Genomic DNA, 27159 nt, shown 5'->3' with positions numbered 1-27159 from the left:
GGCGGTGAGCAGCTTGGTCCTAGTGCCATGGCTGAAGTGGGAATCAGGCTGCGCTTGCCCAGGTTCGCTCCCTGTTGGCCATGGTCCCTGCCCATGTATTCTCTTCAGCATTCTGCTGCCTGTTTTGGTTATATGCTGGCAACTTCTTCTGAGAATGGTGCCCATCTTCCCAGTTACAATACCTCCATATATCCCTCATGTTCGGCTCAGGCAGGGGCTCTCCATCCAGCATGGGAGAAGCCAGATTCAGAAACAGCCCTGGCTCATGACAGGGCTCTTTGAGGGTGGTGAATAGGCAGGACCATCCCCTGTCTGAAAGGCAGAGGGCTTTGTGCTGCTCAAGCCTTCCCCTGCACAGAAACGTCTGTGACCTGGGGAAACTATGATGCATCTCAGATCTACATTGCGTGGGGAGGAAACAGCGTCTGGTCTCCATTCCCCACAAATGTCAAGAGATTCTTCTTCTAATGGATGCCGGAGCTTGGCAAGCTCTGACACATCTGTGCGCCTGCCCACAGCCCCTTCCCCGTGCTCTCCCTCAGCCAACCTCCTTCACTGCTTCCTGAGTGGCTGGAGAACATCCTGGAGCTGCTCGGGGCTGGTTGATGAAGGCTGCTCAGTCGCCTGCAGAGATTTCAGCCGTGTTTCCGCTTCGAAAATAACCCAGAGGGAGCTCTGGTGCACGCAGCTTTTGCTCTGATCTAACCCTGTGTCACCAGACAAGTGTGCCGCAACACAGCAGCCTGTTTCTGCAGGCAGGAAGAGTCTGAGCATCCACTGGTACGGGCAGGGCTCGTGTCCCTGCTTCACCAAGCAGAGCTGGGTACCAGCCCTGAGAGACAAGGCAGCCAGGACCATACAGAGCAGCCAGTCCTGTGTGACTGATTACACCTACATCTGAGCCAGCTCCTGCAGGGGGGCTTCTGGTCCTCACCAATCTTGTCTTGGAAAGATGCTCTGCTCCTGACCAATCCCCACCAGCCCCTCACTCTGATGGATATTTAAGCATCAGCAGGTGAGGCTCAGCCTGGCCTGCAGAGGTAGCCATGGAAAGACCATGCAGATGTCTGCCCTTGCCCAGGGAACTGAGCCAGTTACTGAGTGTGTGTGTGTCTCTCTGCCTACAGTCCGCCTGCTGTTTGGGGTTGAGCTGATGTCTCTGCCCTGTTTTCTCTGCCATCAGGCCCTTCACCATGCCTGGGATACTCCCCTGCACTGGTGGACCAGAGATTGCAGCCAGCTGTCCTTGCACATCATTTGCCACTGCACCCAGAAGAGATGCAGTTGCTTTGGAGCTGAGGAAGTTTGCCTTGAGAAGGGCCCAAGGAGGCAGGTTTGGTCTTCCCAGGCTGAAGGCTATCCTGCTTCAGGCAGGGCTGCTCTCATTTGAGAAGCTTCGGGCTCCAATTCCTTTCCTCAGGCCAGCACTTACCTGTGCCTGGTTATTGTCAGGATGCAATCAAGCCAAAGGGTGATTGCATCTGCTGCTGGGGCTGTAATGTAATCACTGCCAGGGCCACAGTAAAGGCTCCTTGTGCAGCAATGTGGAGCCCAACAGTTGCATGAAGCTCTTTCAGCACTGTTTTATTTGAGACACCAGCTTCTGACTGCCGCTGGGTGTGGGTTCCAGGACAGCTCACACCATTGGGCTGATCTGCTGCTCATCTCCCTGGTCCCTAGCACAACCATCCCCTGGTGCTTCCAGCAGAGCTCTCCTCAGAGCTGCCCCAGGAGGCATCTCTTACAGGTATGAGCAGAGAATACTTAACTCTTGCTTAAGCAGCCACAACTGCGTGAGCATTTGGAAAGGAGATGAAGGGACATGGAGAGCCAAAGCCCAGTATTGAGTCAGGTTGAGCAAATGCTGCCTCCCTGGAGCCATTGATCCCCACTGATTGTGGAATGGACTCTGGGGCTTCCTCCCCCAGCCTTTATCTTTGCTGCTTCTTCCTCCTCCAGGACTGTGCCTGGGCAGTGGGTGCTTGTGCAAAACAAAGCTGAGAAGCTCTGGGGCTAATTAATTACTCGCTGCTGGTAATGCTGACTGGGCCCTTGGAGACTCCAAGGCTGGAGCAGGGGAGAAAGTGCAGAGGGATACTGGAAAATTACTGTTTAATTCTTCAGCTTTACACTGGAAAATTACTGTTTAATTCTTCAGCATTACGTCTGACTATGTGGCATCTGGTAGATAAGGGCCAGGAAGATGCTGATAACAAGCCAGCCTCTGTGACAGCTCTGCAGGCCTTCTGTTCCCCAGCAGCAGGGATGGCCAGAGCCCCGGAGGGCTGGCTCAGGCCCTGGTGAGAGTCCAGTGTCTGGCTGGATGTGGGTCCTGAGGCTGGCGCTGCGCATGCCTGGTCCTGCAGCCATCAGTACTCCTGCTGAGTGTCGCAGCCGAGGAACTCTATCCGCAGGGCGATGTGGTTATGCCACTGGCGCGGGTGTATTCTCACATAGCGAGCAAAGAGCGGGGGCTCCAGGGTGTTCATCACTGTGCTGATGTGGTCTTGGTTTGCCTTGAAAATCTGGAGAGGAGAGAGAAATCAGGGGTGCGCTCTCCTGCACTGGTACAATGAGCTCATGACTTGAGGACACAACGCAGACAAGCGTTGGGGATACTGTAAGGGAGGGAAAAGCACGGCCTAGATCATTGCTGTTGCAAAAGCTCCTGTAAACGTGTTTGCTCTGGGAGTGCCACGGGCTGCCTTTGGCCATGGAGCAGCTCTGCCTACCTTCTCCTTGACACCCTGCAGGACTGGGGTCCAGTGCACACCATTCTGGCTGGTGGAGACAGCAAACTCCATCACAAACATGTGGGTGAAGACAGCTTTGGCACCTTGGGTTATGATTGCAGTCACCTTCTTGGTTACTTCAAAGTCCACTTGCAACCACTCGCTGGGGCTGTCGCTCTGAGGAAGGAGAGATTGCGTTCAGTCCTTCAGCAGCAATGGGAAAGACACATTCACCTGCCCTACCAGGCATGTGGAGACGCTGGGTGCTTAATCAGTGAGGTAACTCTCCTGCCTGTGTGCCTGCACGGTGCATGTGGCTGTACATGCTCCCCACACAGCCCTGGCTAGGAGAGGTTGCAAGCACCCAGCCTGCCTGTCCGTGCCCCAGATACCTGCCTGGGGGTCACCTTGCATGGGCTACCTTTGGCCTCCATGCGTTGGTCCTCCCCTGCATGTTCAGGCGGGCTCGGGAGGGTGACCAGCTGGAGAAGATGTTGGTGCTGTAGGAGGATGCGGAGATGCGCTGATCAGGGATGCCTCTGTCCTCCATTCCTAGGGGCATGGAGCAGCCTAGAAGAGAGAAGTGATGCTTCTCAGAGGTGGGAACAGACCCAACATGGAGATGCCTTCCAACAGCTCGCTGCTTCAGCCACCCTGAATGCAGAGGAAAAGCCAATAGCATCTGTCTCTACTTGATCCCTGCTCCCCCAGACTGAGGCAGCAGCTCCTCAGATATCAGCTTAGCTGCCTTGGTTGCTCAGGAAAAGGTGGTGGTGAGAGCTGGCCTCACGATCTCCCTCTGCTATTGCTATTTCTAAGACCATAATGAGATGTTCCAGCTTTGAATTCCCAACATCTCAATGCCATCTCCAGCCTCCTCCTTCTCCTTCCACAACTGCCTGGGGACTCCTGAAATGTGTGGAGCTGGTGCTTGACACCCCGCTGGAACAGACCCCTCCTTTGGTGCTTGGTTTTTGGAGGTGGGACGTACTGTTCAGATCACAGCCAATGAGCTCCATGCGCATTGTGGTCCGGATGCTGTAGTGAGTGGGGTTAATGCGGATGTACCGGGCTATGATTGGAGGGTTGAAGCGATTTTCTTTCACTCCAGTTGCATCCACATTTGCAAAGAACAGCTGCAGGGAAGGGGAGAAAAAAGGATTGTTGTCCCAGTGGAAAGAGAGCACGGATTAGTGGGCAGAATAACATTTCTGTCTGGCACTGCTGTATCTTATCACCATCCTTACAAAAGAGCATCAGCTCAGGGAAATGATCTGAGATGTGACTCAGACCAAAGAAGCAGGAATGGGCAAATCAGGGTGAATCACTGAGAAACAGGAGGAGGTTTCTCCAAATGGACATCTCTTTATAATTTCACCAAACAGACAGGAGAAAAAGAACCTGGGAACAGTTTTGGCCACTGCTGGTGTTTGTGATGGAGGCTTTTTCCTTCTCCCACTGGAATGATCAGCTTATGCATATTTAAGTTGTGGCTTTTTCTAATGAGTAGAGATCCACCAAATCATCTGCATCTGCACAATGGGTTTAGAAAGCCAAATTTGTCTTTGGAGTTAAAAAAACTGATATTCAGGCAAAATCTTATGCCAAGCTCTAAGTAACATGCAACACAATGTGAAGTGGTGGATCTTACAGCCACCTGGGACTATGCAAAGAAACAGTTTGGTCAATTTAGCATGAGACAGAAGGACACGGACAGCAAGTCCCTTGCAGATCTGCGATCTGTGATTCAGTCATCCTGGCAATGAATGCTCAAGGTCTCTGCCTTGTGTACAGAGCTCCCTAGTCTTCATCACCCCAAAATACCCCATTCTGGGACAACACTCTCCTCAAGACCTGTTCATCTTACCATCTGGCTGCTGGTGGTATTCCCCTTGTATTTCTTCCACCTTTGCCCATCAAAGCTGTAGAAGACAACAAACTGGGAGATGTAGAGGCTTGAGAACTTCTGTCGGGCCCCTTGGGTTTTTATGCCATGAATAATCATGAGACGCAAAAGGTCCACCTGAGAATGAAAGTCAAGGACTCATTTCTGATGGAAAACCCAAGCCACATTCAGGCAATGCACTGTAAACCTGTGGAACTCATTTCCTTATGATATAAATGAGCACAGGTTATGAAACTATTTGATACGGTTGTTCAGAAGGACACAAGTCAGCCAGCAGCTGGAAGAAGGCAGGGGAGAGCTGTTTGGAGAGGTGAGCTGTTCTCACTGTCTTTGAGGGATTGTTGCACAATTGGATGTTGTAGCTGGACCATCAAGAGGTTCCTCTGCTGCACTGAGGATGGATCATCAGCCACAAACACGCTGTTGGAATGCTCTCAGCGGTGCCTCCAGCAACAGGGCCCCTCTTACCTGGATCCAGGCGTTGCTGCGGTCTGTGCTCCAAGCATTGATGGAGCCGGTGTTATCCAGCCTGGCCAGGTAAGGAGCCCACTGCCCTGCAAGGAAAGCGTGCAGATATAAGGATGCTGCTGGCCCCTGGTGCTGCCCAGCCCAAGGCAGTGACAAGTACATCTGTGGGATGGGGCTGGAGGATCACTTTAGGGTTTAGTAGCCACATACAGGGTGGCAGAGCACTGGTATGATGGGACAGACATGTGGGAAGGCACCTCCATGTCCCAGCTGGGATGATGACATGGGCATGGATGGAGGAAGGACTCTGCCAGGTACTCACCGTACTGCCCCGATGCTGTGATCTGGGAGTCTGCAATGTGGCCTGAGGCCAGGCCGAGGGCGTTTTGGCAGTCTGCAGCCACACAGGGAGAAGGAGGGCAAAACACAGGGACAGCTGATTAGATAATAAGGCTTTTGAAGGAAAAGCCTAGGCTGGACAGCAGCCTCCAGGCTCAGGGAGGCTGTCTCAAACCCCAGGAGCACCCAGGCTTGTTTGTCTCACACTAAGCAGTGTTTCAGATGCATCCACATCCATTCCTGAATGTTAAGGATGCTGGAAGCTCTTGCTCTCGACCCTGATGTCAGCAGTAGAGAGTTCTTATCATTAGCCACACTCCCGCCCCCAAGTCCCTGACCTCTCACTCCCGTGTCCCAATCTCCCAGCAATGCTGACAAGTGTGTCTTCCTTATACCCATGTCTTGCTCCTGGGCTTTTTTGTTGCTAGGCAGCATCTTTTAGAAACAAATACCACATCAGTAAAGGAGAGTCTGTCTGACACTCCTGTCCTTCTGGTCTGTGAGCACAGGGCTGTTTGTCTGTTACCATAACCATTATTGTTAGTGACTTGTCACATCTTGGCCTGTCTGCTGCGCAGCAAATGCTTCTGGGGAAAATGTGAGTGTGAAATCTTGAGCAAATTTTTAACTTCTGGAAACATTTTCTGGCTGATGTTTAATGCTCCCTTAGGAAGAGGAGAGAAGCTTTCACAGTGTGATCGCATATCAGAGAATCATAGGATGGTTTGGGTTGGAAGGGACCTTAAAGATCACGTAGTTCCTGTCTCCTGCCACAGGCAGGGACACCTTTCACTAGAGCAGGTTGCTCCAAGCCCCATCCAACCTGGCCTTGAACACTGCCAGGGACTGATAAAATGCTACTCTTGCAAACCAGTTCCCCCAGTGCTTACTTATGGTGAGGCAGAAATGTGTTGCTCTGGGGTGGAGTCAGAGGTTCCCTATGGATTTTGCAGTTGCTCTTTGGGCTGTTTCCATGAGAGCAGTCAGGCAGTGCTGCTCGCTGCCTCCTGCCATCACTTCGTGCCTCAGTTTGCCTCTCGACATGTGGTTAGGCAGGTGGGCACTGTACTTCCCCAACAGCGTGAGCAGGCACCAGCGTGTGCATGCAGTTGCTGGGTAAATGCATTTTATAGGAGGTCCAGGGACCCTCAATTGTGGAAAATGAGAGCACATATTTGCACATATTTGCAGGCAAATGAAGCTGTTCTCCCAGCCTTCTCCCCAGCTGTGCCCCTAACTCTGTGCTGTGCAGGGTGACCAGGGCTGAAGTAATGACTTCCTTTAGGAGTGAAAACCCAGAAGACCCCACTTGGGTCACCCCAGGGGAAATGGTGAAAGAACTGGGGCAGAGAGCTCAAAGCCATGCTGGCCATGGCCAGGGCACAAAGAGGATCACTCACTCAGGTTGTACACAAGGAAGAGAGCACTCATCCCGGCTTGCTGGTGCTCTCCCACTTTGCACTCTACTCGCCAGATCCCGGCATGTGAAGGCCACATCTCCACTGTCCCAAAGACACCTGGTCAGGGATGGAGAGCAGAGCAGAGGGGAGTTACTGGCTGTCACGGGATACCACAAGGCCAAGTGCTATTCAAATACCAATTTCAGATCCATTCCCCATCTTTGCTGCTCCCCCACAGGCTTGGCACTTCTTAACAGGCATGGACATAAAGCCACAGCAGCAGGAGCGTGCATAGTGCCCGCACTGCCTCTCACCAGGATAAAGGTTGTAGACTCCCATGCGATACTCCTGGCTAGTCCTGACGCTGAACAGCTGCCCATGGAAGTGTATGGAGTGGATATCCTCAGTGCTGCCCATGTTCAGGAGGTGCCATCGGACCCGTTGCTGCTGAGCCATCACCAGCCCGGGCAGTGTGTCACTCACATAGCCATTGATGGCTGAAAAAGGCAGTGGTCAGCTCAAGGCTTCAGGGGGTTTCCATCCCAATATAGACTGTGGGATTGGAAGGGCAAGGGCAAGCATCCTCACCATGGAAAGAATGGTTTCTCTTAAAGCCAGGGCTGTCCTGCTGGACGTAGCAGGGAGGGCGGCAGTTCCTCTCCATGTTCTCCAAGAAGTACCAGCTTTTGGTCTCGTCAAAGATGGTGAAGAGCAGGGAGAACTCCTGCACAGCCAGCTGCCGCCTGAAAACGGAGCTCAGCACCCCACGGCGGCAGATGATCAGTGGCCCAATGAGCCCCGAGTGCAGGTCCTTCTCCTGCCGGCGAGCCAGGAGAAAAGGGTTTGCCTCGGGGGGGAAGGATGCTCTGACACCCGCAAACAGGACAGCAGGGAGGGAAGTGGTGGCCCTGTTCGCATGCCTGGCCCGGCTCCCACTCCTACACAGGGCATGGCCCATGCAAGGTGGGAAGGACATGCTGGGTTCACTGGGGGATCCCCACTCTGTCCCAGACTAACAGAGGTGTGCTGGAAGTGTTTGCATGTACTGTCAAGAGAAGTAGTGTCTGTCTGTCCAACTGTCCAACAGTCTTTACCCCACTAACATTGGACCCACAGGTCAAATTCAGCTAGACTGGGCAGAGTGGTAGGGGACTGGAGAATGCTGGTTCCCTACAAGTCTCATAAGTCTGATACAACCAGGGAAAGAGGGGATAAACCCAGTTAAGAAAAGGGCAGAGGAGAAACAGCAACATGCATTCAGCACTGTCAGACACCTGAGAATCTGCACAGCCACAGCTTTCAGCACAGCACCATAGGGAAATCCTTGACCTCACACTCAGAAGGTATGCACGCTGCCCATCTCTCCTTCCTGGGACGTCCCATGGGGCAGGCTCCCACCTACCAGGTCCACGTTGGAGAAGTAAGCCCAGGCCTTGCAGTCGAATTCCTGCGTGGTGGGTGCCATCTGGGGCAGGACTTTCCAGGTGTACTTCCGAATCATTCCAGGCTGCACCACCTCTCCACCCTGCGTTGCATCCTGCGTCTCCTCATAGGCTTGCAGCGTGGAGTGGAAGGAGAAGGGCCGAGAGGCCAGGTTCTTGAACGTGACCTGCACCCGAGGGAAGGGAAAGCAAAGGTGCAGCACTGAGAGTGCCCTGGACCCTGAGGTTGGATGCAGCCAGCAGGTGGGAAGGAGGCAGACATGTCCCTGGTACCCAGACCTCCAGCTGGTCCCCATGCAGTGGCCAACCCCTGCTGATCCACAAGCTGTGGCTCTGCAGTGTGACCCCAGTGGAAAGCACATCCTGGTCATGTCAGCAGGATGAGGCCCTCTCTCTGCTCAATGGGAGCAAGAGCAGCTACACTACAGCCTCTGGAGCCCAGAGGTGATGAATGCATCCTGAAGATTTCAGTGGAAACCAGACAACTTCTCCAGGCCTATGAGCCTGGTGAAGAGCCTTTCACCTCTTCCTTAGGTGGCTGCTGAAGGACCTTTGGAGGTAAAGGAAGCCCAAGCCTGCCCTCACCTACAGCACCCACAGAAGCTGTCTGAACTCTGTTTAGCTCATTGCTCTTTTTACAATCCCTTTACCTAAAAGGCTCCTCACGAAGCCCAGGAGCTGCTCAGGCTGTGCTGTTACAGGGGTTGGCTCTGTCTCAGGCCCAGGGCTTTGCATCCGAACACTCCAATATTCCTGCCAGTCACTGAGGTCCCTCTGAACGGAGCCAGCAATGGCAGGATTTCAGGTTTTGTAGGAGAGGGGAACTTTCAACTCACCATGATGACGTCTTCAACTTCTGCCCTGATGTATGGTCCGAGGATGCCCAAGTGCTCGTCCAGCTCTCCCCGCAGCACCGGCTGCGTGAAGGAATCATCCATGTACTCTCGGAAAACCACCTTGCGGTACTGCTGGAAAGGCTTCCTCCTGCCACTGTGGGGGTCCCTGCAAGGGTAAGGGCAGTTAAGCAACAGGGCAGAGCCTAGAGCATCCCTGACCCACTTGCAAGGAAGCTCAAGGTTGCTGGAGTCTCAAAACTCCCCAGGAGGAGGGAAGGCGCTGGGAGCACCCTTCCGTTAGGCTGGTTGGCTGGGGTGTACATAGACCTGTAATCCTGCCTTCCAGGACATGCCAGCTCCCGCATCAAGCCATGCCACACAGCGCAGGAGGAATACAGGAGGGACAGTCACACTTACATGGCTTTCAGGAAGTGCTGGGGTCTCTGGTTCCTGTATTCCCACATCACCTCCACTGCCACAATGAAGTATTGCCGTACCTCCCCCTGGAAGGAGCGCGGGTCATGCTCCTCTTCCCCATAGATGTCAAAATCCTCCATGGTCTGCTCTGTGTCACCGTACTCATCATATTCCGGCTTGTCAGCCTTTGGCCTCGAGGGGCTGGAATGGGTCCCGTTGTTCAGAGCCAGTCTCTCCCTATGTCCTGGGCCTTGGCTGTTCTTCCCAGTTGTGCTGTTGCTTTTCCCATCCTCCCTGGGCTCTCTGAGGCCCTGTTCCTCTCTCTTCCTGGTTTCTCTGAGGACATCTTCCCCACCAAGCTCCTGCCATCCATCTGGACTGGCTTGCACATATTTGGGTGGATCTGTGTTATTGCTATGGTTGTGAGCAGGGCTGCTTGAAGACAGGGAATAGTTCTCTTTGGAGGCTGGTTTCGTAGGGATTTCTTCCAGGCTTTCCCCATATGAGCTTTCAGGCACATAGTCCTCTGTGGCATTGGCCTGGAGCTGCTGGTGCTGAGGACTGAACTGGCCCGGCTGCTCCACAGAATTGGTCTGCTCCTCCATCCAGCTTCTCCCCTGAGCTTGCTCATTCCCAGGATCCCCCCAGACAGCACCTCTGCCTGGATGGAGCTCAGCCAAAGCTGGGCTCCCCAAGCTCCCAGCGCGTCCCGCTGCCCCCAGGGTGACCAGATCCCGGTTTGAGGCCAGGTCTGCAGCCTCAGAGCTTCTCGCTGCCATTGCTGCCCCGCTCCCCCCTGCTCCCCATGTAGGGAAGGAGCGCCCGCCGCGCTGAGCCCCCTCACTGCTGCTCTGAACATGGCCATCTGTGCTCAGCCTCCCCTCGGGATGCGCCTCATCAGTGCCATCTCCTTGCAGAGCCTGTGGAACATCCTTGCTTGGCTGCGGTCTCCCCTCAACCATGTTTGGTTTTAGTTCCAGGCTTTGCTGGGCCACCATCACCTCAGGCAAAGTGTTGCTTGGTATCAGGGACCTCTTTCTGAAGCAAGCGCTGCTAAAAGGGGAATGAGGTCCACACACTTCGCTATTCACTGCTGCCTCAGGGGGCTGGCTGCCCACATCCTGCTCCACTCTGCTCTCCAGTGACCTGACCTGCCGAGGCCTCCAGGCAGGGCCACTCACGCTTGGGGCTGGAGCTCTGTGTTGCAGAAAATGCTCAGGGCTGCTTAAGAAACCATTTGGGAACTGCCTTGTGTCGTTGGCCACGGTGTTCAGCTCAGACAAGGCAGGACTGTCCATCTCTGGCAATTCCTTAGTGGCTGTGGCATCTTGAAACACTGCCTCCAAGACTAATTCATCCCTCTCTTCTGTCATTATATAGCTGGAAGGCTCGAGATCATTGGTTTGTCCAAAGGTGGTTTCTAGATGGTTTGTGCCTTTGGCAAGTTCCCTGGCTTCTTGTTCTGGGCCACTTTTTGCAGGCAAGAAGTTACTCTCCTCTGTGAAGATTTGCTCTTGCACAGGTTTGCTGGGTCCCGGGTCCGTGAAAGAATAATTTCCCCCTTTGAAAGACTCACGAAAGCCTTGTGAAACCACTTTGTGAGGTCTTTCTTCCAGCCTGGCATCTAGCTCATTTGATGAATAGTTGCTTTCTGTGGTGTGACTGGGAACGGCAGCATGAGAAGTCCTGTTGTTGTCTGTCTCATCTGAAGATGCAGAAGGACTGTCCAGTGTGGAAGAAGAGTTATGATTAGTACTTAAATCTGGCTCTGCATTGATTGTCTCCTTTGGCTCATCTAGATTCGAGGATATTTTATTAGTCCCTGTCAGTAACCTGTCCTCAGCATCCTGTGAAGATGTGTCTTGGAGTCCCAGATTGTGCTCCAGGTCATTCTCATGAAATGAGCTCCTGTTCTCTTGAAGAGCTTTGTCAGCACCAGAAGCAATTGAGTCCCATAAGCTTGTTGCATGAGTAGTTGTCTTCTGAGGCTCTGCTTCCGGGATCTCTGAGGTACCACCAGGCTTCATCATCATCCTTGCCACTGGCTCCTGCACCTCTGAGATGTTTGTCACCTTCTTTCCTGCCAGAGCATCTTCTGGAGCTGGCACGGTTTGGTGCAGCCATCGCTGACCTTCTGAGCTCACAGTACCATGGACCCTTCCACTGGCACTCACAAAGTGTTCTCCCGGTGAAAGAGCTCCAAACCCTTCCTCCTGGCTGATTGTTTCTGACAACTCTTTGTCATCTTCCAGAAAGGATTCGTAGGACACCGGCTCATAGTTTGTCTCTGACAGAGAAGACATGGAAACTTCAGGTGGGTGTGGGATTGTTCCTAAAAATTTTGATGTGCCATTGGGAGTGGGATCAGAAATCCTACCATTGGTCAGGAGGGCCCCATGGCTGGGTTCTGTCAAGCACAACCTTGGCTTCTCAGTCTCATTTCTGGAAGAGGTGATATTCGGTTGCCCATTCACACATGGCCTGCGCCATCTCTTTCTTTTAGAGAAGCCCCTGGGTTGGAATTCAAAGGCATAGGCATCCTCCTCCTCAAAATCCACATAATCTTCCCCATCAGGGTATTGCTCCTGCTGGCACTGCGAGACGGTGAACTTGGCACGCATCCCTCGGTCTCTGTAGTCAGGATTCAGGCACCCCAGCATCCAGACACCTGTCTCAATAGGGCAGAAGAGGACTCATCAGCCCACCACAGTGGGAAACCAGAAGAGATGCCATCCCCATGCAGCCCCTTTGCTAGTGCATCCTATATTTACAGGCAGCCTCCAGTTCATGGTAGTGATTTCATGTTTTCATAATCCCTAGAGCATCTTACAGCTGGACTCATAAGACATCAGGGTTGCTGGCAACATCAGAGCCAGTCCTGACAAGCACCATCAGCAGGGCCCTGAGGACAGACTTGATGAGACCAGTTAACGCACTGAGAACCCACAAAGCCTCCAGCAGCAGCAGTGTAGTCACCATAATTCATCTCCAAAGACATGCTGGTGCTGTCAAACACACCTCTGCCCTGCACACCATTGTCACAGCTCTCCCACTCAAGGAGGGAGAAATGAAAAGGCTGCCTCATGCTCACTGACATCCTCAGCCAACGCGTTTGCTCCCGGCAGCAAGTGCTTCTTCCCCAGGTGCCAGGAGTGGGTGAGGTGTGTAATAACCAGGCTCTGACACTGGAGAGAGCTGTCACCTGCTGCTGCCCGAGCTGCTGGGCTGCTCGCGATCAGCAGGCAAAAAGCAGAGCCCAAATGGATGCGGTGTTTGGCTGGGATGTAGACAGCTACCTGGGGTATGTAGGAACCCTGTCAGCTTGGCTCAGGGTGCAGTGCTTGTGACCACCATAGCAGTGTTTGCAGCCCTGTGGTAAATCCTGTGTTTCCTCTGTGAGTGAGGAAATGGTTAATGGCACCACTTCTGCAAGTGCTAAGGAAAAAATGGAGAGCGGGGGGAAATAAAACTGAACTCTGAAGCAAATCCCTCTAGGATTTTCCCATGGCTGCGACTTCTGTCCTTGCAAATGTGTGGAGATAAATGGGATGCTGTGACCAATGCCTGAACCCAAAGCAGGGACAGCACTGCTGCTCCCCTTGACCTCCAAGCTTGGAGCCAAGGGTGCAGATCCAAGGTCCACTGTACTTACGTTACTGCAGCCAGCTTACTGGCTTATCAGCATGTGTGACCTTAACACACCCCATTAATGAAGTGAAACATGGTAATTTCATTTCTTTGATTTAAGCTTTAGAAGGATTTAATCACTGCCTCTCACTTTGCTGTTCCAGCAGGTTGTGCATCCCTTTGCTCTCAGGGCTGCCAAAATGCAATTGGGTACCAGAAGTGGCCGGAGGTGCTCATGTATCTCTGTTGTGATGCCAAGCCCATGATTTATAGAATAACCCATTTTACTAACCTGGCTTTTCCAAGCTCATGAAGACTGTTTCTCCAGAAAATGGGAAAAGGGTAAGCACATCCTCAAAGACCATGTTGTGCTTGAATGTGTTTCCAGAGAAGAAGATAGAGAGGAAATCTGCTTGGGCCCCAACACTCAGGACATACCAGTACACAACTTCATGCAGGCACAGTTTCAGTTCGAGGTTATCAAACACAAAGCCATTAATAGCTGGAAGAGAGCAGAGGTGAAACATTCGTCAGGACCTGATTACCCCATGGCTGGCACATGTTCCCTGTTTGTTCTCAAAGGCTTTTCAGGAGGCTGCTGGCTGAGCACTCACTGTGCATCACGTTGGAGGCATAAAACTGGGGGTCCTGGATATCCACGTGGGCTGCGTCAGTGCAGAACCTCCTGATGTTCTCCTCCAGGTACCAGCTGCGGTTCTCATCGAAGACTGAAAACAGCACCAGCCTTGTCCTGTCTGACATTATCTGGAAGGCAGAGAGGGAAGAAGCTTTTCCTGGTCTGATCAGAGTGCCCCAGGCCCCAGTGTAGCTGCCAGGTCTTAGCCTGGGTGCATGGGGAACAGCTTACTGTTATTTCACAGGAGACAGGACCAAAGTTTGGAGAGAAGAGAGCATGCAAGGGAGGATGGAGAAGGCAGGGGCATTGGGACTGTGGGAGGGTTGGAGAGAACAGGACAGGCAAATTTGGTTCTACCCAAACCCAAGCTTGTTCAAGGCCAGGTTGGAGAGGACCTTGAGCAACCTGGTCTAGTGGGAAACGTCCCTACCAATGGCAGGGGGGTTGGAACTAGATGATCTTCCAACCCAAACCGTTCTATGATGCATCTATGATTCAAATATTTCACCGACTGCAGTTATTCCAGCCTTTCAGCCTGGCAGTTGAAGCAGCAAAGGACGGACCCACCTGATTTCCCCTCTGGTCCATGGACTTCTTAAAGCAGATCAGGAGAGGCCCAATGAGACCTGAGGCCGTGTCTCGCACTGGGTCAATGGAGCTGTAGTAGAAACGGGTGAGGCAGCGAGGATCTGCCTGCGTTGGCCCATCCTCAGTGGTGACTTTCCAGCTGTAGGTAAATGACTGGCCAGGGAGGATAGGAATGTCCTTCACATCCTTATCTGGCAACACACAGCCCAAGGGCAGGTCAGTTAGGTCTGGGTTGCTCCTGCAAGGGCTTTTAAAAAGAGCTGAGGTTTCTTCTAAAAAGGAAGGAGGTTTCCTGACCATACAAGTTGCATTGAAAACTACCCAAACCAGTGCCCATTCCAGGATGGCACACTTGCTAGCATGCACATGCATGGAGAGCTGATCAGGACAAAAGGAGCCCTTGGGACCAGGTGAACATGGAGGGGCACATGCCTTTTTGAAAGCCCTTGAAACTCCTGAAAACTGGAAAATTTGCCCAGCCTCAGATGAAAAGGAACCCCCTCGAAGCTGTGAGAGGGAGAGTCTGAAATCATAATGAACCCCTCACTTTACAGCAAGGCAAGGGCGAGCCCATGGGATGGGGACTGTAAGCAAGCTGGCAAACACCAGGGTGGTTCTTGCCTCCTCAGAAAGTGGAGGCCTCCAGCATGGATGGAACATCATGTTCCCAGCTCCCTGACTGAGAATGCCCCTTCTTCCAGCCATCATCCAAACCTTTCTTAGAGAGGATTACATGGCACCAAGGGTGACATGGACCAAGAACCATCGACACCTCCAGGATCCCAGGGCTCAGGTGCCTGGACAGGTGGGTTGGACAGCTGGTCTTACCACAGGCTGCAGGAAGCTCTACTGGCCCAGGAGAACTGCAGTGGCCAAGTGATGTCCCAGGTTCCTGTGGTCTGCCTTACCTTGAGAAGGCTTCATGGCGTGGTATGGCTTGACGCTGGTGAGGCCATGAGGGTAGATGTTGTATGGTCGGCTTGCCAGGTTCCTGAACACGATCTGAAATGAGGACAGGCAGCAGGAATGTTCAGTGGTTTCTGAACAGTGTGAGCCCTCTGATTCCTCAGGGGGGAAACACTGGGCATCAGTGCTCTGGGATCAGATACCTGCCAGTGTCCAACTAGGAGGAAACCAGACATGTCCGGAACCACAAAGCAGGAGTGAGGATAGAAGAAATAACGCTTTCTCTATCTCTTTCTACACTGTCCATCTCTCCAGGAGGTGCCCATCTTAGGGAAGGCATGTAAATATCAAATTTATTAAAAGGAAAGTTGCTGTCTTTAGTCTTACTTTGCATATGAGACAGAAGAGGTCTGTTAACCCAGGAGGCTTCAGAGGACAAACACACCAAGTCACTACAACAGTCAACAGCTTCAAAGTGCTCCCCACTTCACTGCTTGAAACCCTCCATTTACTTCTCTAAATAGCTCTGTGGGGGTTTGCCACAGGCACTACCTTCAGCCTCATGCCCACAACTGCACAAGGAACCCCAGGCAGGAGCAGCAATGTGAAGCTCCTGGCAATCATCCCATTCCTCCTAGCATCAAACAAGTCAAGGGATCAGTAGAGGCACCTGGGGAGACACAAGCGACAATCCCCAATACCGTATGGTAAGGGCACACAGATGGAGAAGGGTGGAGGATGAGAGGATGCTCCTGCTTCAGGGGAAGGTGCTGGATGCCATGTGTCATGGATTCATCCTCACAATTCCTACGATGTCTGCAGGGAAGTCAAATCAAGGCCGTACCCTCTGCCTCTCTACTGATCTCACCAAGAGTATTTTAGCTTTAACCTTCAGTAACATCTGCTTTCCTGGTGAACTTTGGACATTACCAAACATGACAGAGCACCTCAAGGACTTATGTCAGACCTTAGTCACAAACCAAGTGCTATTAAGGAGGAACAGCATCAAGCTTTGAAGTTTCCCCTTCAATTTCTTCTCTGTTGAAAGCAAACTCCCTCTTACCTTAAACTGATCTCCAACCTCCCCTTTAATGACGGGGCCCAGAATTCCCTTGTCCAGTTGATCTGACACCTTGCGCTTCTTGAAGGTTGCATCCTCGTACTCCACAAACATCACTTTCTTATACCTTGAACCGATCCGATGAGGACCAGCCTCCAGGAACAGGCTTGTCATGTTTCTGCAGGCAAGGCAGAGAAAGAGCAGACAGTCACATGTGGGACACTGTCAGAACCAAAGTAAGACCTTCCATCATCCAAGGACCTACACAGCTGTCTGGGGACTATCAGTGCGAAGTGGGGACACCAATCCCTGCAACCACAATATGCATCATGGGGAATATCATTTCAAGTGACTCAGTGCTTCTTTAATGGAGAAAACTTCAGCTAGGTTGCACAGTAGCAGCCTTGGGCTGAGACTGCCCTGTTTTGGAGGGAAGCAGTGACTGTGAGAGCTGGGAGCATGGTGGGTTGTCCTGTGTCAGGGAACACTCCCAGTGTATGAGCATAAGGCAATAGATATGTGCCTTTTCTTGATCATCCCAGCTCCTTCCCAGGAGCAAGACCAGCCCAAAGGGTCACCAGGCATTGCTGCCTGGTCAGAAGGGGTTGATGCCAGAGGTCTGGGTGGCAGAGAGACAAATGCTCTGGAGGCAAATGCTTCTGCAGGACATTGAGTAAAATGGAGCAAAGCCCAGTCCTGCCTTCCTGTGCCCTAGCCAAGCCCATCCTTGTCCTGCATCCGCACTGTTAGGATTAATAAGGAAGAACCAAACTGTCCAGATTGGGCAGAAGGAGAACAAATTTCTGTGGAAAATCGGAAGAGCTGGCAGGGCTGACTTAAGAGCAGCCTGAGGGGCACACATCCCCACTCTTACCTGTCCAGGGACACTGGCTTCACGGGGGCATAGTCCCAGTCCATTTCCTCAGCCGCGATGTAGTGAGTCCAGGTCATAGGCTTATCTTTGGCAGAAGAGCGCACTTGGATCACATGATAAGCTTCTTCATCTTCTTCAGGGTAATCCATGTCCTCTGGCTCATCTGACAGCTTCCCCATCTTCACCAGGCGCTCCTCCAGACACTCCTCCACCTTCACAAAGGCCTCCATGCCAGCTGGGTGCAGACAAGCCAGGCAGAAAGGGTCACACTGACATGCCAGCACAGGCGTGCGCTCACCCAGGCTCTGCTTGAGAGATGTCCTCTCCCCTGCTGTCCCATCAAACAGGCCATCACACGCATCAACCTATGCCATGTTCATCACGGGCTACACTGCATGCGGATGTAACACTGTGCAACAGGAGGTGCCTTGGAACTGCAGCCCTGCATAAACCCCTGAGCTCAGGCCATCCCCTGTGCTTCTTTTTCCCCATGCTCTTGCAGAATAAGGTTACCTTGCTGATGGGATGGTATCTGGCAGAACATCCGAAACCAGCCAGCAGTTCCTGGCATGATCTGGGCTGTGAGATAGGTGGCAGGGGAGATTTCTAGGCTGCTGAGACGGTGGCTTCTCACCAGGAATGTGTGGGCTTCGAAGAAGATGGAGTGAACTTCTGCCCCAGTGCCCAATCCGATGACGTGCCAATTGACCTGCTTCTTAACGCACAGTGTGAGACCTGCCAGGAGAGAAAGAAAGTACCTAAGGGTCAGCACTGTGTCCATCCCTTGTTTCCACTCAGAGTCTGACATGTGCTGAGTAGAGTCTCCTGCCCTGCGAGGTGATGGTTTCAAGCTGGAAAAGTCATATATGCACTGTCAGTAAAACAGTCACATTATTCCCCTGACATAGGACTGGATGCACAGAGTGGATTGACTTTGGCAAGAGCTTTGGGAGGTGTGCTATGGGAGCTCACAGCAGGATGCGGTGGCAAAAGAGGTGGATGACTCTATCAATAGTGGAACTGGAAAGGGGAATCATTTGTCTCATCACAACACTGGCAAGCCTGATACTAAAACATTGGATCTGGGGCATGGCTCCTCAGCAGTACTTGAAATACCCCAAAAAGGGCAGAGAGAGGTCACTGGGATTACTTGAAGCCTGGAGAAAATTCTTGCTCTTGGAGAGACTCAAAGAGCTCCGTGTGCTTCAAAAATGGGAGACGACTGTAAAAATACATTCCTAGGGAGAAATCAGTGTGTGCTGAAGGGCTCTGCAATCTAGCAGGGGTGTAAATAACAAGTTCCTGGAAGCTGAAACCAAACCAAGTCAAATACAGAGTCAAGCACTTATTTTTGGCACTGGAACAGATCCCAAGAACCCAGGAGGAGACAGGCGGAGGCTGCATCCTGAGGTCCTCAGCTCTCCATTGCCATCTCTCCATCAGACACCTCCCAGGCTAGGTCCTGCAGACAGGGGGTTGCTGGGTGAAGGTGGATACCTTCTTGAGGGGAAACCCACTGTGCAGACACAGCAGCTGACCACGGAGCTACTCAGCTCCTAAACTCCATCATCCACCGGGACAAGGAATTCAGGGGAATTTTGCTTTTGCCTTTTATTGAAGAATGGCCAGGCCCAGGAGGGAGATTTCAGGGTGTGGATCAGGCACGTTGCTGATGGTAATGGCTCTCCTGACAGTGTTTCCCAGTTTGCCCTGGAGATTCTTCACACTCAGGCAGCTCTGCACCTTCTCCCAGAAAAACATCACAAAATGTCAACTTTTGTCTTCATTGAGACCACAAATGGCCTTTCCTTTTGCTTTCCTGGAGAAAAGGAGGCTGAGGGGAAACCTTGTCGCTCTCTACAACTACCTGAAAGGAGGTTGTAGTGAGGTGGGTGTCGGTCTCTTCTCCCAAGTAACAAGCAACAGGACAGAGGAAATGGCCTCAAGCTGCACCAGGGGAGGTTTAGATGGATGTTAGAAACAATTTCTTCGCTGAAAGGGTTATGAAGCACTGGAACAGGCTGCCCAGGGAAGTGGTTGAGTCACCATCCCTGGAGATGCTTGAAAGATGTGTAGATGTGGCGCTTGGGGATGTGGTTTAGTGGTGAACTTGGTAGTGTTCAGTTAACGGCTGGACCCTATGATCTTAAGGGTCTTTTCCAGCCTAAATGATTCTATGATTCTGTTCCTCTTCTACACCTTCCACAGAGGTGTGTTGTCAGACCCAGGTGAGTGAGAGCTGAACTTTGCCCTCAGCACTACCTACAGCCTCATTCACAGGGCTGCAAGAGATGAAACTCTTTGCTATCAGCACAGGCAGACAGAAACATGTCCTGTCCCAGTGTAAATGGGCAAGGCAGATCAAGGTGTTGAGATGTGATAGTCCCTCTGGGGGAATACAGCCTAACAGATCCATCACCTGGAACCTCCTCTTGATGTACTCACCAGGCAGTGAGCCATTGATGTAGCCATTAATGGTGTGCAGCTCTGTCCTGTTGTGAGGCACGGGCTGAGTTGCTGCTGAGGAACTGGGCTCAGAGTACCAGCTTTTCCCTGTGGAGAGAGAAGGTTGCAGTCAGCTTTCACTTGAGAGTACTTCAAAGAAAAAGGAAACCTTCCCACTGGGCTGAAACAGGATGAAACCCAAATTACAGGGAGGTCAGGTGTGTGGTGCCTGTTGGGAATCCACAGCAGTCCTGGCCATGGCTCTGCATGAACGTGGTGATGACTACTGCATGTGACAGGGCATTACTCCCCCCCATTTTAGCCTGTGTGATGGGAACAAGGCCAGAAGAGCTGGGGAGACTGCAAGCTCCCTTGTACCTCACAGGGGAACAGAAGGAATGGCAGTACTGCACTAGGAGCACCTTGCCTTCGGAGACTGTACAAGGCTTGGGACGCAGAGTGGAAGCTCAGTTGTGCTCACACCACAGCCAAAGCATGCGCCATGGACCAGGCTGAATTCAGAGTCCAACACCACTCAACAGGGTAGTTACCTTCATCAAACACTGCAAAGAGCATCACAAACTCTTGATGCGTGTCCTCGTTCTCACCACTTGCCAGGGTCCCTACAAGATGCCACAGGATAGATCACTTTAAAGGTCAGAAAGCATCACCTCCTGAGGGGATTCCCTTTGTGCCCTCCAAGAACTGGTAAGTCAAGGCCAGGCTGTGCTTTGTTTTACCACATCCCATGACTGGCACAGACCCATTTCCAGCCTCACAGTCCCCAAAAGCCCATGGTTGAGAGACAGCTGCCCCCAGAAGGCATTGAAAGGTCAGTCTGTGCTGCCTCCCCCTTGCAGGCTCTCGGGATCCACTTAGTCACCTGGAAGAGCTCATTTTATTCAACCCCCTCATCAACACTATTGTCTGCACTCCTTGTCTAGACTTGGTGGAGAAACCGCTCTTGGTGAGTCACAGGAGCCTGCAGAGAGTGATCTGGAAGGAGGTGACTCCTGCCCATTCCATTCCAGTGACTACAGAGGGATCTGGACAACTACAACTACTGGAGATGGCTCAACCAGAGGTGACCAGTCCCACCCCAGGTACACTTCTTGGTGCCTTGCACCCCGCAGGTATTAACAGTCAGGATTTCATCACCTCAATGTTTGCCAAAGGAAGGAGAGCAGGCACAGGCAATGGAGACCAGGCAGTGCCCCAGGTGTCCTGCCTCTACTGCCTGATCCTTACTTAACCCTTGCTGATAGAGACTTCCCTCTATTTCTTCCAATGAAACCCTGTTTGACAAACACCCTGGCTGACTCTGAACAATCAAAGCTTGGCGAAGGAAAGACAAACACTTATGTCTCCATAATGATTCTATAAAGACAAATAAGGTTCGAGATTTCACCTGTGGCCTGAAATCTCGCAAAGGAAAGAAGCAACCAGTTTCTCTCCAGCAGGGAAGTCCAAAGTGTGTTTGAACCCTTCACTGGGGTGAACCCTTCGTGGGGACTCTTTGAGGAAAGGCCCAAACCCCAGAAGTGCTGTTGTTGACCCCAAAAGTGTTGTCGTTGACCACAGCTTAATGACTCCACTGCCTTATGCAGCCTCTGGAAGGCATCTTCATCTGCTTTTCAACTCACAATTGCATGTAACCTCTCCCCATTCCGAGCTCTGCTTACCAGGTCGGCACACAAGCAGGGCTCCGATCAAACCAGAGTTGATGTCCTTCACACTGTCGGTGTTGGAGGAGTAGGAGTGGGTCAGACACGATGAGTCACCATCCGTCGGGCCCTGGTTTTGAGGGATCTCCCAGACATACGTGTGTGTCTTCCCTGGATCCACCCTGTCACCCTCCTTCTCTGGCTGGCTGGTCTCATCCTCATACCCTGCACCTAAAGGAACAGCCAGATGTGACTGAAGGTGAAGGTGTCTAAGCCATCTCGGTAACCGTCTGCCATTGTAGGAGGAATGCAAATAGCAGGATCGTGGAGGGACAGGCTCCCTCCTGGCAGGAAGGTGGCAGAGCAGGAGGTGATGCTCAAGGGCTTACAGCACTTGGCTATTGCCCAACTCACCCTCCGATGCCTTCCAGTAGGACACCCCGACAGCGTGGAGGTTGTAGGGGCGTGAGGCCAGGTTCTTAAACGTGATGACCACCACATCATAGACTTCTGCTTGGATGGTGGGGCCCAGGAGACCTGAACAGGGGGAGACAACAGGGTCAGGCGGCTGGGGTCAGGCAGCTCACACCCAGCCACGGGCCCCAAAGGGTCTGGGCTTTCCACCTTCACAATCAGCAGTTGTCCCTCATGTAGCATGGCACCAGCAAGGTTCCCTGCATCCATCCCAGCAGCTCTGCTGTACTGGGACTCTACCCAAGCACTTTCCCATTGCTGGCTGACAAGCTACCAGCACCCAACCCAATGAGTTTGGCCACTGTCACGGAGAGCCAGGTCTCACCGTGCTGCAAGTGCTTCTTACCCATCCATGCTGGCTTGGGCTTGGGCTGCGTGAACGAGGCATCGGGGTACTCCACAAACACAGCCTTCCTGTACCAGGGAGGGACACCAGGCAGGGGGGGCTGTGGGCCCGGGTGCCCTGGCACACTGCAGGAGGAAGGAAAAGTCAAGGCTGGCTGCGCAGCCCCATCCATGGATGGGTAGCAGCCATCCTCTTCCTCCCCTCCCCGTCTTTGGCACGCCGGCCCTGGCATTGCTCACCCTGTTGTGTCCTTTGGGTACCCTGACAATCTCCAGGCGTGTTTGGAAACGTTTTGCTCAGCTCACCAATGACATGGCAGTGACTGGTGTCATGGTGTTAGTCACGATGGAAGCAGACACAAGGGCAGGAGGCACAGCATCATACCCAGCTGTGCTTGGAGGCACAGCCACAGGTATCGCTGCCAGCCTCCTGCCTCATGCCTTGTCTGGCTCTGTGCTCCCCTATTGGCACAGACCTGGAGCTCTGGGAGTGCTGCCATAGCAGTACCATAGAGGTCTCTGTCCTGCAGCCCTCATCCCCTTCAGGTGTGGCAGACACATCACATCATATCTATATATATATAGATATGATGTGATAATGTGATATATATATATAACCTCAAGCATCGTCCCCAGCTCCCCCTAGGAAATAGACTTGTGTGGGACTCCAAAGCAGGGTCGCAGCAGTTTGCTCTGCAGTCTGAGCAGTGTCCCCACATTTGTTTCTTTTTTGACCAAACTGGGATTTACAGCCAACCCCTAAAAACTAGTTCTTGCAGCAAGAGGATAAAGGAGCCTCGAATGTAGTTCACAGCCCACTTATCTCTGCTGGCCACTTTCTATCCATAAGTGGCTTAACAAATCCATTCTCCAGAAGAAATCCAGCACGTTTATTAGGATAACAAAGCCATTAATTTCTCCAGGGAGTTTAGAGGCTGACTTAGGAGCCCCAGGACTGAGACCATTTCCAGTAACCATACGGACCACGTCCAGCGTCATTTTGTTTGGAGCAAAAGCCAGGTGGTATTTTCATTCCCCTGAAGGAGCAGGGAGCATTGCTCTCCGCCTCTGACTAAGCCGTCATTCAAGCAGTGTTTCCCTTTGTAACTCCTCCTCAAGAGGAAGAGGAAGGAGACGGAGTGACTCAAACTTAGGAGGGGGTGACACACACTTGCCCCCACGCTGCCAGCTGGAAGCCACCTGCAGCCAGAGGATGCTGTAGGGAGAGTGGGCTTCACCCTCCCAGGGGGCAGAGCAGGACATGCACCCACCTCTTGCCTTTCCCACCCTTGCTATAACCCCGCACTTGGGCTGGCAGGAAGCCCCCAGCAGACTTGCCTTAGGAGCCATTGTCATTCCTGGCTGGATGACAGTAGAGTCTGGACCAAGCTTTGCTCTCCAGGATGACCCTGTGCTGGGAAGTGGCAGTGCCGCAGGGTTGCTGGCGCTGGGCACTTAATCCCTAACTCGCAGAAGGCCAAGCTTTGAAAATACATCCCTAAGATAATAAGATCTGGTCCTGCTGATTCTGTGGTAAACAAGGCAGAAATCCTCTGGAGCCAGGGCGATTTTGCTGGCACGTGGGACACGGCTGGGAGGAGACTTGGCGACACCAGGGCTCAGCGCTGGGTCCCAGCTAGCACAACAGAGCTTGACAGCTTTTGCAGGGGACAAGGAGCCGGAGTTCTGTGCAGGGATGCCTGATTCAAGTGCTTCTGGCCAGTCCTCTGCACTTGGGGTCCCCATAGACTTCCTACCCCAAGGGCAGCTGAAGCCAAGGCAGGGAGGAAAGTTCCTGGCGCCTTCAATCGGCATTGTTAGCAGCACTATCTCTTCATCTCCCAGAGCCAGGAGACAGCCAAGGTAAACACCCTGCACTGCTCAAGCACTCAAATACAGGCTGCTGCTACGTGGTCACTAGCTCCAAGCCAGAGCTGAGATCCCTGGAGCCATCGCAGGATGTGCTGGTCCCGGCTCTGACCCTGCCGGCAGGGTTGTGTTTGGGAGGAAGAGAAACTGAAATCGTGGGGAAGGTGCAAGCAGCTCCAGGCTGGTGTGTCTGAGCCCATTCATTTGGCAGGGCTTTAAACAACTGTGCCAGGGAAACCACTGGATGCATACAGGGGATTTGGAGGTCCTGCCTGCATGTGCGCCCTTGGGACTGCCAGGAGATGCTGGTACCACAAGGGAGAACATGCACAGCTCAGAGGGACCCCAGCTCTGCCTGCAGCTCTGCTCCTGCCACACTCCCCTGGATCACTCCTTCTCCCCAGCCTGGCTGTTTTCCTGTGCCCTCCCCATGTAAGCGTACTGGGCTGAGGCTGCAGGGCCAGGGAAAGGGCACTGACATCCAGCTGGGAACAGCTACACCAGCAAGCTCCAGCTCACACCAGAGCTCCCCAGGGAGCCTCACTGCCCAGGCGTGCCTGGGTTGGAGCATGCCATTGAGTCCCTCTGAGAAAGGCAAACTTCCATTTCTAAGAGAAGAACAAGTGACCTCAGGCTGCCTGGTGATGCCCTGCTTGTCCCCAGTGCAGAGACAGGTCCCTGAGTCACTCCAGGGTCAGAAACCGCGCGCAAGCACATCATTAAATCAGTGCCGAAATGAAAAGCCACAGGAGTGAACTAACAGCAGGAGTGACCCCATCTCCACTGTAGATTAATGGATCTAAGTGCAACGTTAGTAAAAGCAGGGCAGAGGGGGCATTAGTAAAGCTTGCTGGATGCAGTCTTTCTGGTGGTAGCCAAAGAGCAATAAACCAAGGTAACTGATACAGTGACTCCAGCAGCGAGTCAGGCTGACCTAGCCATCACCAGAGCCTGGCTTCCAGTGCCTGACCACAGCTCCTCACTGCCTGAGACAGTGTGGGTCCCTAGGCTGAGGTCAGAACAGCCCATTCACAGCCATGTGTGTCCAAGCCAGCTGTGTCTCCAGATAACACCTTCCTGATGCCTCAGCAATGTAACTGCCACTTTTCCTTCTTACTCCAAGGTATTTGGGCAAATCCACCACATGCCCTCCTCCCCCTTGTCACTGTGGACAAACACTGTTCTTTGCCCAAACACTAAAACATTATTGTAATTCCCTAAAGGAAAAACTTCAGGCCCAGCAATGTAATATACACAAAGATATAAATAACTAAAGCTGGGTTTTACTAGGGACAGGCACAGCAGAGAGCTTTGCTGCTCTGAGTTCGGTCAGGGAGCACAGTGAACCTTCCTGTGCAACCCCCAGGGAGGGAGGCACCATACCCCATCTCTCCTCGCATTCCCCAAAGCTCCCAGGATGCAAGCAAAGGGGGAAGCACAGGCTGGAAAACCAGCTCTTGGCTCCAGGCACAGACTTTAAAGGGTCACAGGCAAATGACATTAAGATCAAACAGTGCAGAGGAGTAGCACAGAGCAAGTCTTTATCTCTCTCTGCAGGTTTATTCCATATGTGCATTATTAGGGGTTGCACTTAGTGACTCCCCATTGCACAGAAACACCCATTCCCACCTGTACCAATAGATCAGTGAACCCCCACCACCACCAGGCTGCCCTCATGCATCGTCCTGGACCCAAGCTCACAGTGCTGTGCATGCAGGGTGGGAGAACACCTATAGCAGGGATCCGGAATTGCCATAGAATGAGCTTTACCCTGCGGGTGCTTGCAACACAGAGAGCAGGTCGCTGTGCATGTAGTCCCAGGCGGTTTCCACGGCAGCAATGTAGTATCTTCTGACTTTGCTGATGCCCTCCTCAACCAGGCAGAGGAACAGGAGGCTGCGCAGGGCTCCCATCAGCATCATGTCTGCTGGCTGGGAACTGCTCTGGCTTCGGGAGAGAAGTGAGAAGGAAGAAATGAGAAAGGCAAGAGGAGAGAAAAGCCTTTATCTTCTCATCCAGCTGCTGTAATCCACAGGAGATGATGACGGTTTAAAGCCAACACCTACAGGCTCAGTCAGAGCACTGGAGAATTGCTCAAAGACATCAGGAGCGGGTTAGTGCAAAGAGGAGCGTGCGAGCGATGGACTCCCCCTCTTCCCCTGGGGTGGCAGTGACAGGAGGAGAGGAAAAAACAAAAGGAAAGGGAGGGCAATGCAGCACTAAGTTCCACTGCAGGACCTGGCGTCCTGGCTCGTGTCCTGGCCCGTGTCTGTGGCTGGGAGTGAGGTGAGGAAAGGGAGGGTTGCAGAGGAAGTGGAATTTAGGTGCGGTTTCTGCCTGGTCCCACCTTCCCTCTCACTGAAGAGGGGAAGAAGAGCAGGTTGCAGGCCAGCACCATGCTGCAGCCCAGGCTCCAAGAGCCATCATTTCCCCTGCAGGTCTGTCCAGGCTTGTAGCTGGGGCTGGAGCTGCCTTCCGAACCTGCCAGCCTGCATAGCTTGAGGAAATGGAGATATAGGGGGAAATTTGCTTTCAGGGTGCAGCTTACTTATTGCTAAGAAGCAGAAGAAGCTGCCCCATACCCCCCAGCACTGGGAGCCTGAAGGGACAGGTATGGAGGTGAAGAAATGGCCAGGGATGGATGCATGAACATATGTGAGGTGCATCCCTGTCCCCTGGGTGCCTGTGCCCCCAAGCAGTGATAGTGTAGCCACACAACCTCGCTTTGAGCCACATGGGAGGGAGAGGGTTGGGGTGATCCCTGGTGTCCTCCTCCTACCTACTGCTCCTCACCCTTTGCCTCTTCTCCACGGGTCCTGCAGCACAGCTCAGAGAAGATGCCTGGGAACGTTTGCACCAATGCCTCCTGTTCCAAGCTCACAGATTTTCAATAGCTCTTTTTAAAAGCCCAGGAAACCTCCTCCCTTGCCCCCCAAACACACACACGTGCTGAGGCACACACGCCAGCACGCGGCTCTCCTTTGGCTCACGAAGGCAGGAAGATGAAGAGGAACGCCCTGCGTGGTCCCGGCGTCTGCTGGGCGAGCAGCGTAGGGAATGGCCCATAAATCACGCTGTAGGGCAGCAAGAGTGCAACAGGGGCGGTGACCCCTCTGGTGACAGTCCCAGT

The 27159-nt window shown here is 52.8% G+C and overlaps 1 protein-coding gene across 1 annotated transcript; it reads right to left on the bottom strand.

Moving 5' to 3' along the window:
* Positions 1 to 2369: 2369 nt before the first annotated feature.
* F8 (coagulation factor VIII) lies at positions 2370 to 25948 on the bottom strand (the record flags this gene model as incomplete). The annotated part of the gene is made up of 26 exons (XM_080624908.1): positions 2370 to 2525; positions 2733 to 2909; positions 3154 to 3302; positions 3724 to 3868; positions 4600 to 4755; positions 5107 to 5192; positions 5429 to 5500; positions 6846 to 6962; positions 7160 to 7342; positions 7434 to 7662; positions 8248 to 8454; positions 9124 to 9289; positions 9541 to 12208; positions 13460 to 13669; positions 13782 to 13932; positions 14372 to 14583; positions 15301 to 15394; positions 16362 to 16536; positions 17233 to 17467; positions 17746 to 17967; positions 19678 to 19785; positions 20229 to 20300; positions 21360 to 21572; positions 21756 to 21878; positions 22141 to 22286; positions 25800 to 25948. The coding sequence occupies 26 exons, from the start codon at positions 25946 to 25948 to the stop codon at positions 2370 to 2372; spliced, it is 6621 nt and encodes a 2206-aa protein (XP_080481034.1).
* Between the last annotated feature and the right edge of the window lie 1211 nt (positions 25949 to 27159).

This window comes from Psittacula echo (assembly GCF_963264785.1).
Source record: "Psittacula echo genome assembly, chromosome: 8".
NCBI lineage: Eukaryota > Metazoa > Chordata > Aves > Psittaciformes > Psittacidae > Psittacula > Psittacula echo.
This window is presented reverse-complemented; position numbering and strand designations above follow the sequence as displayed.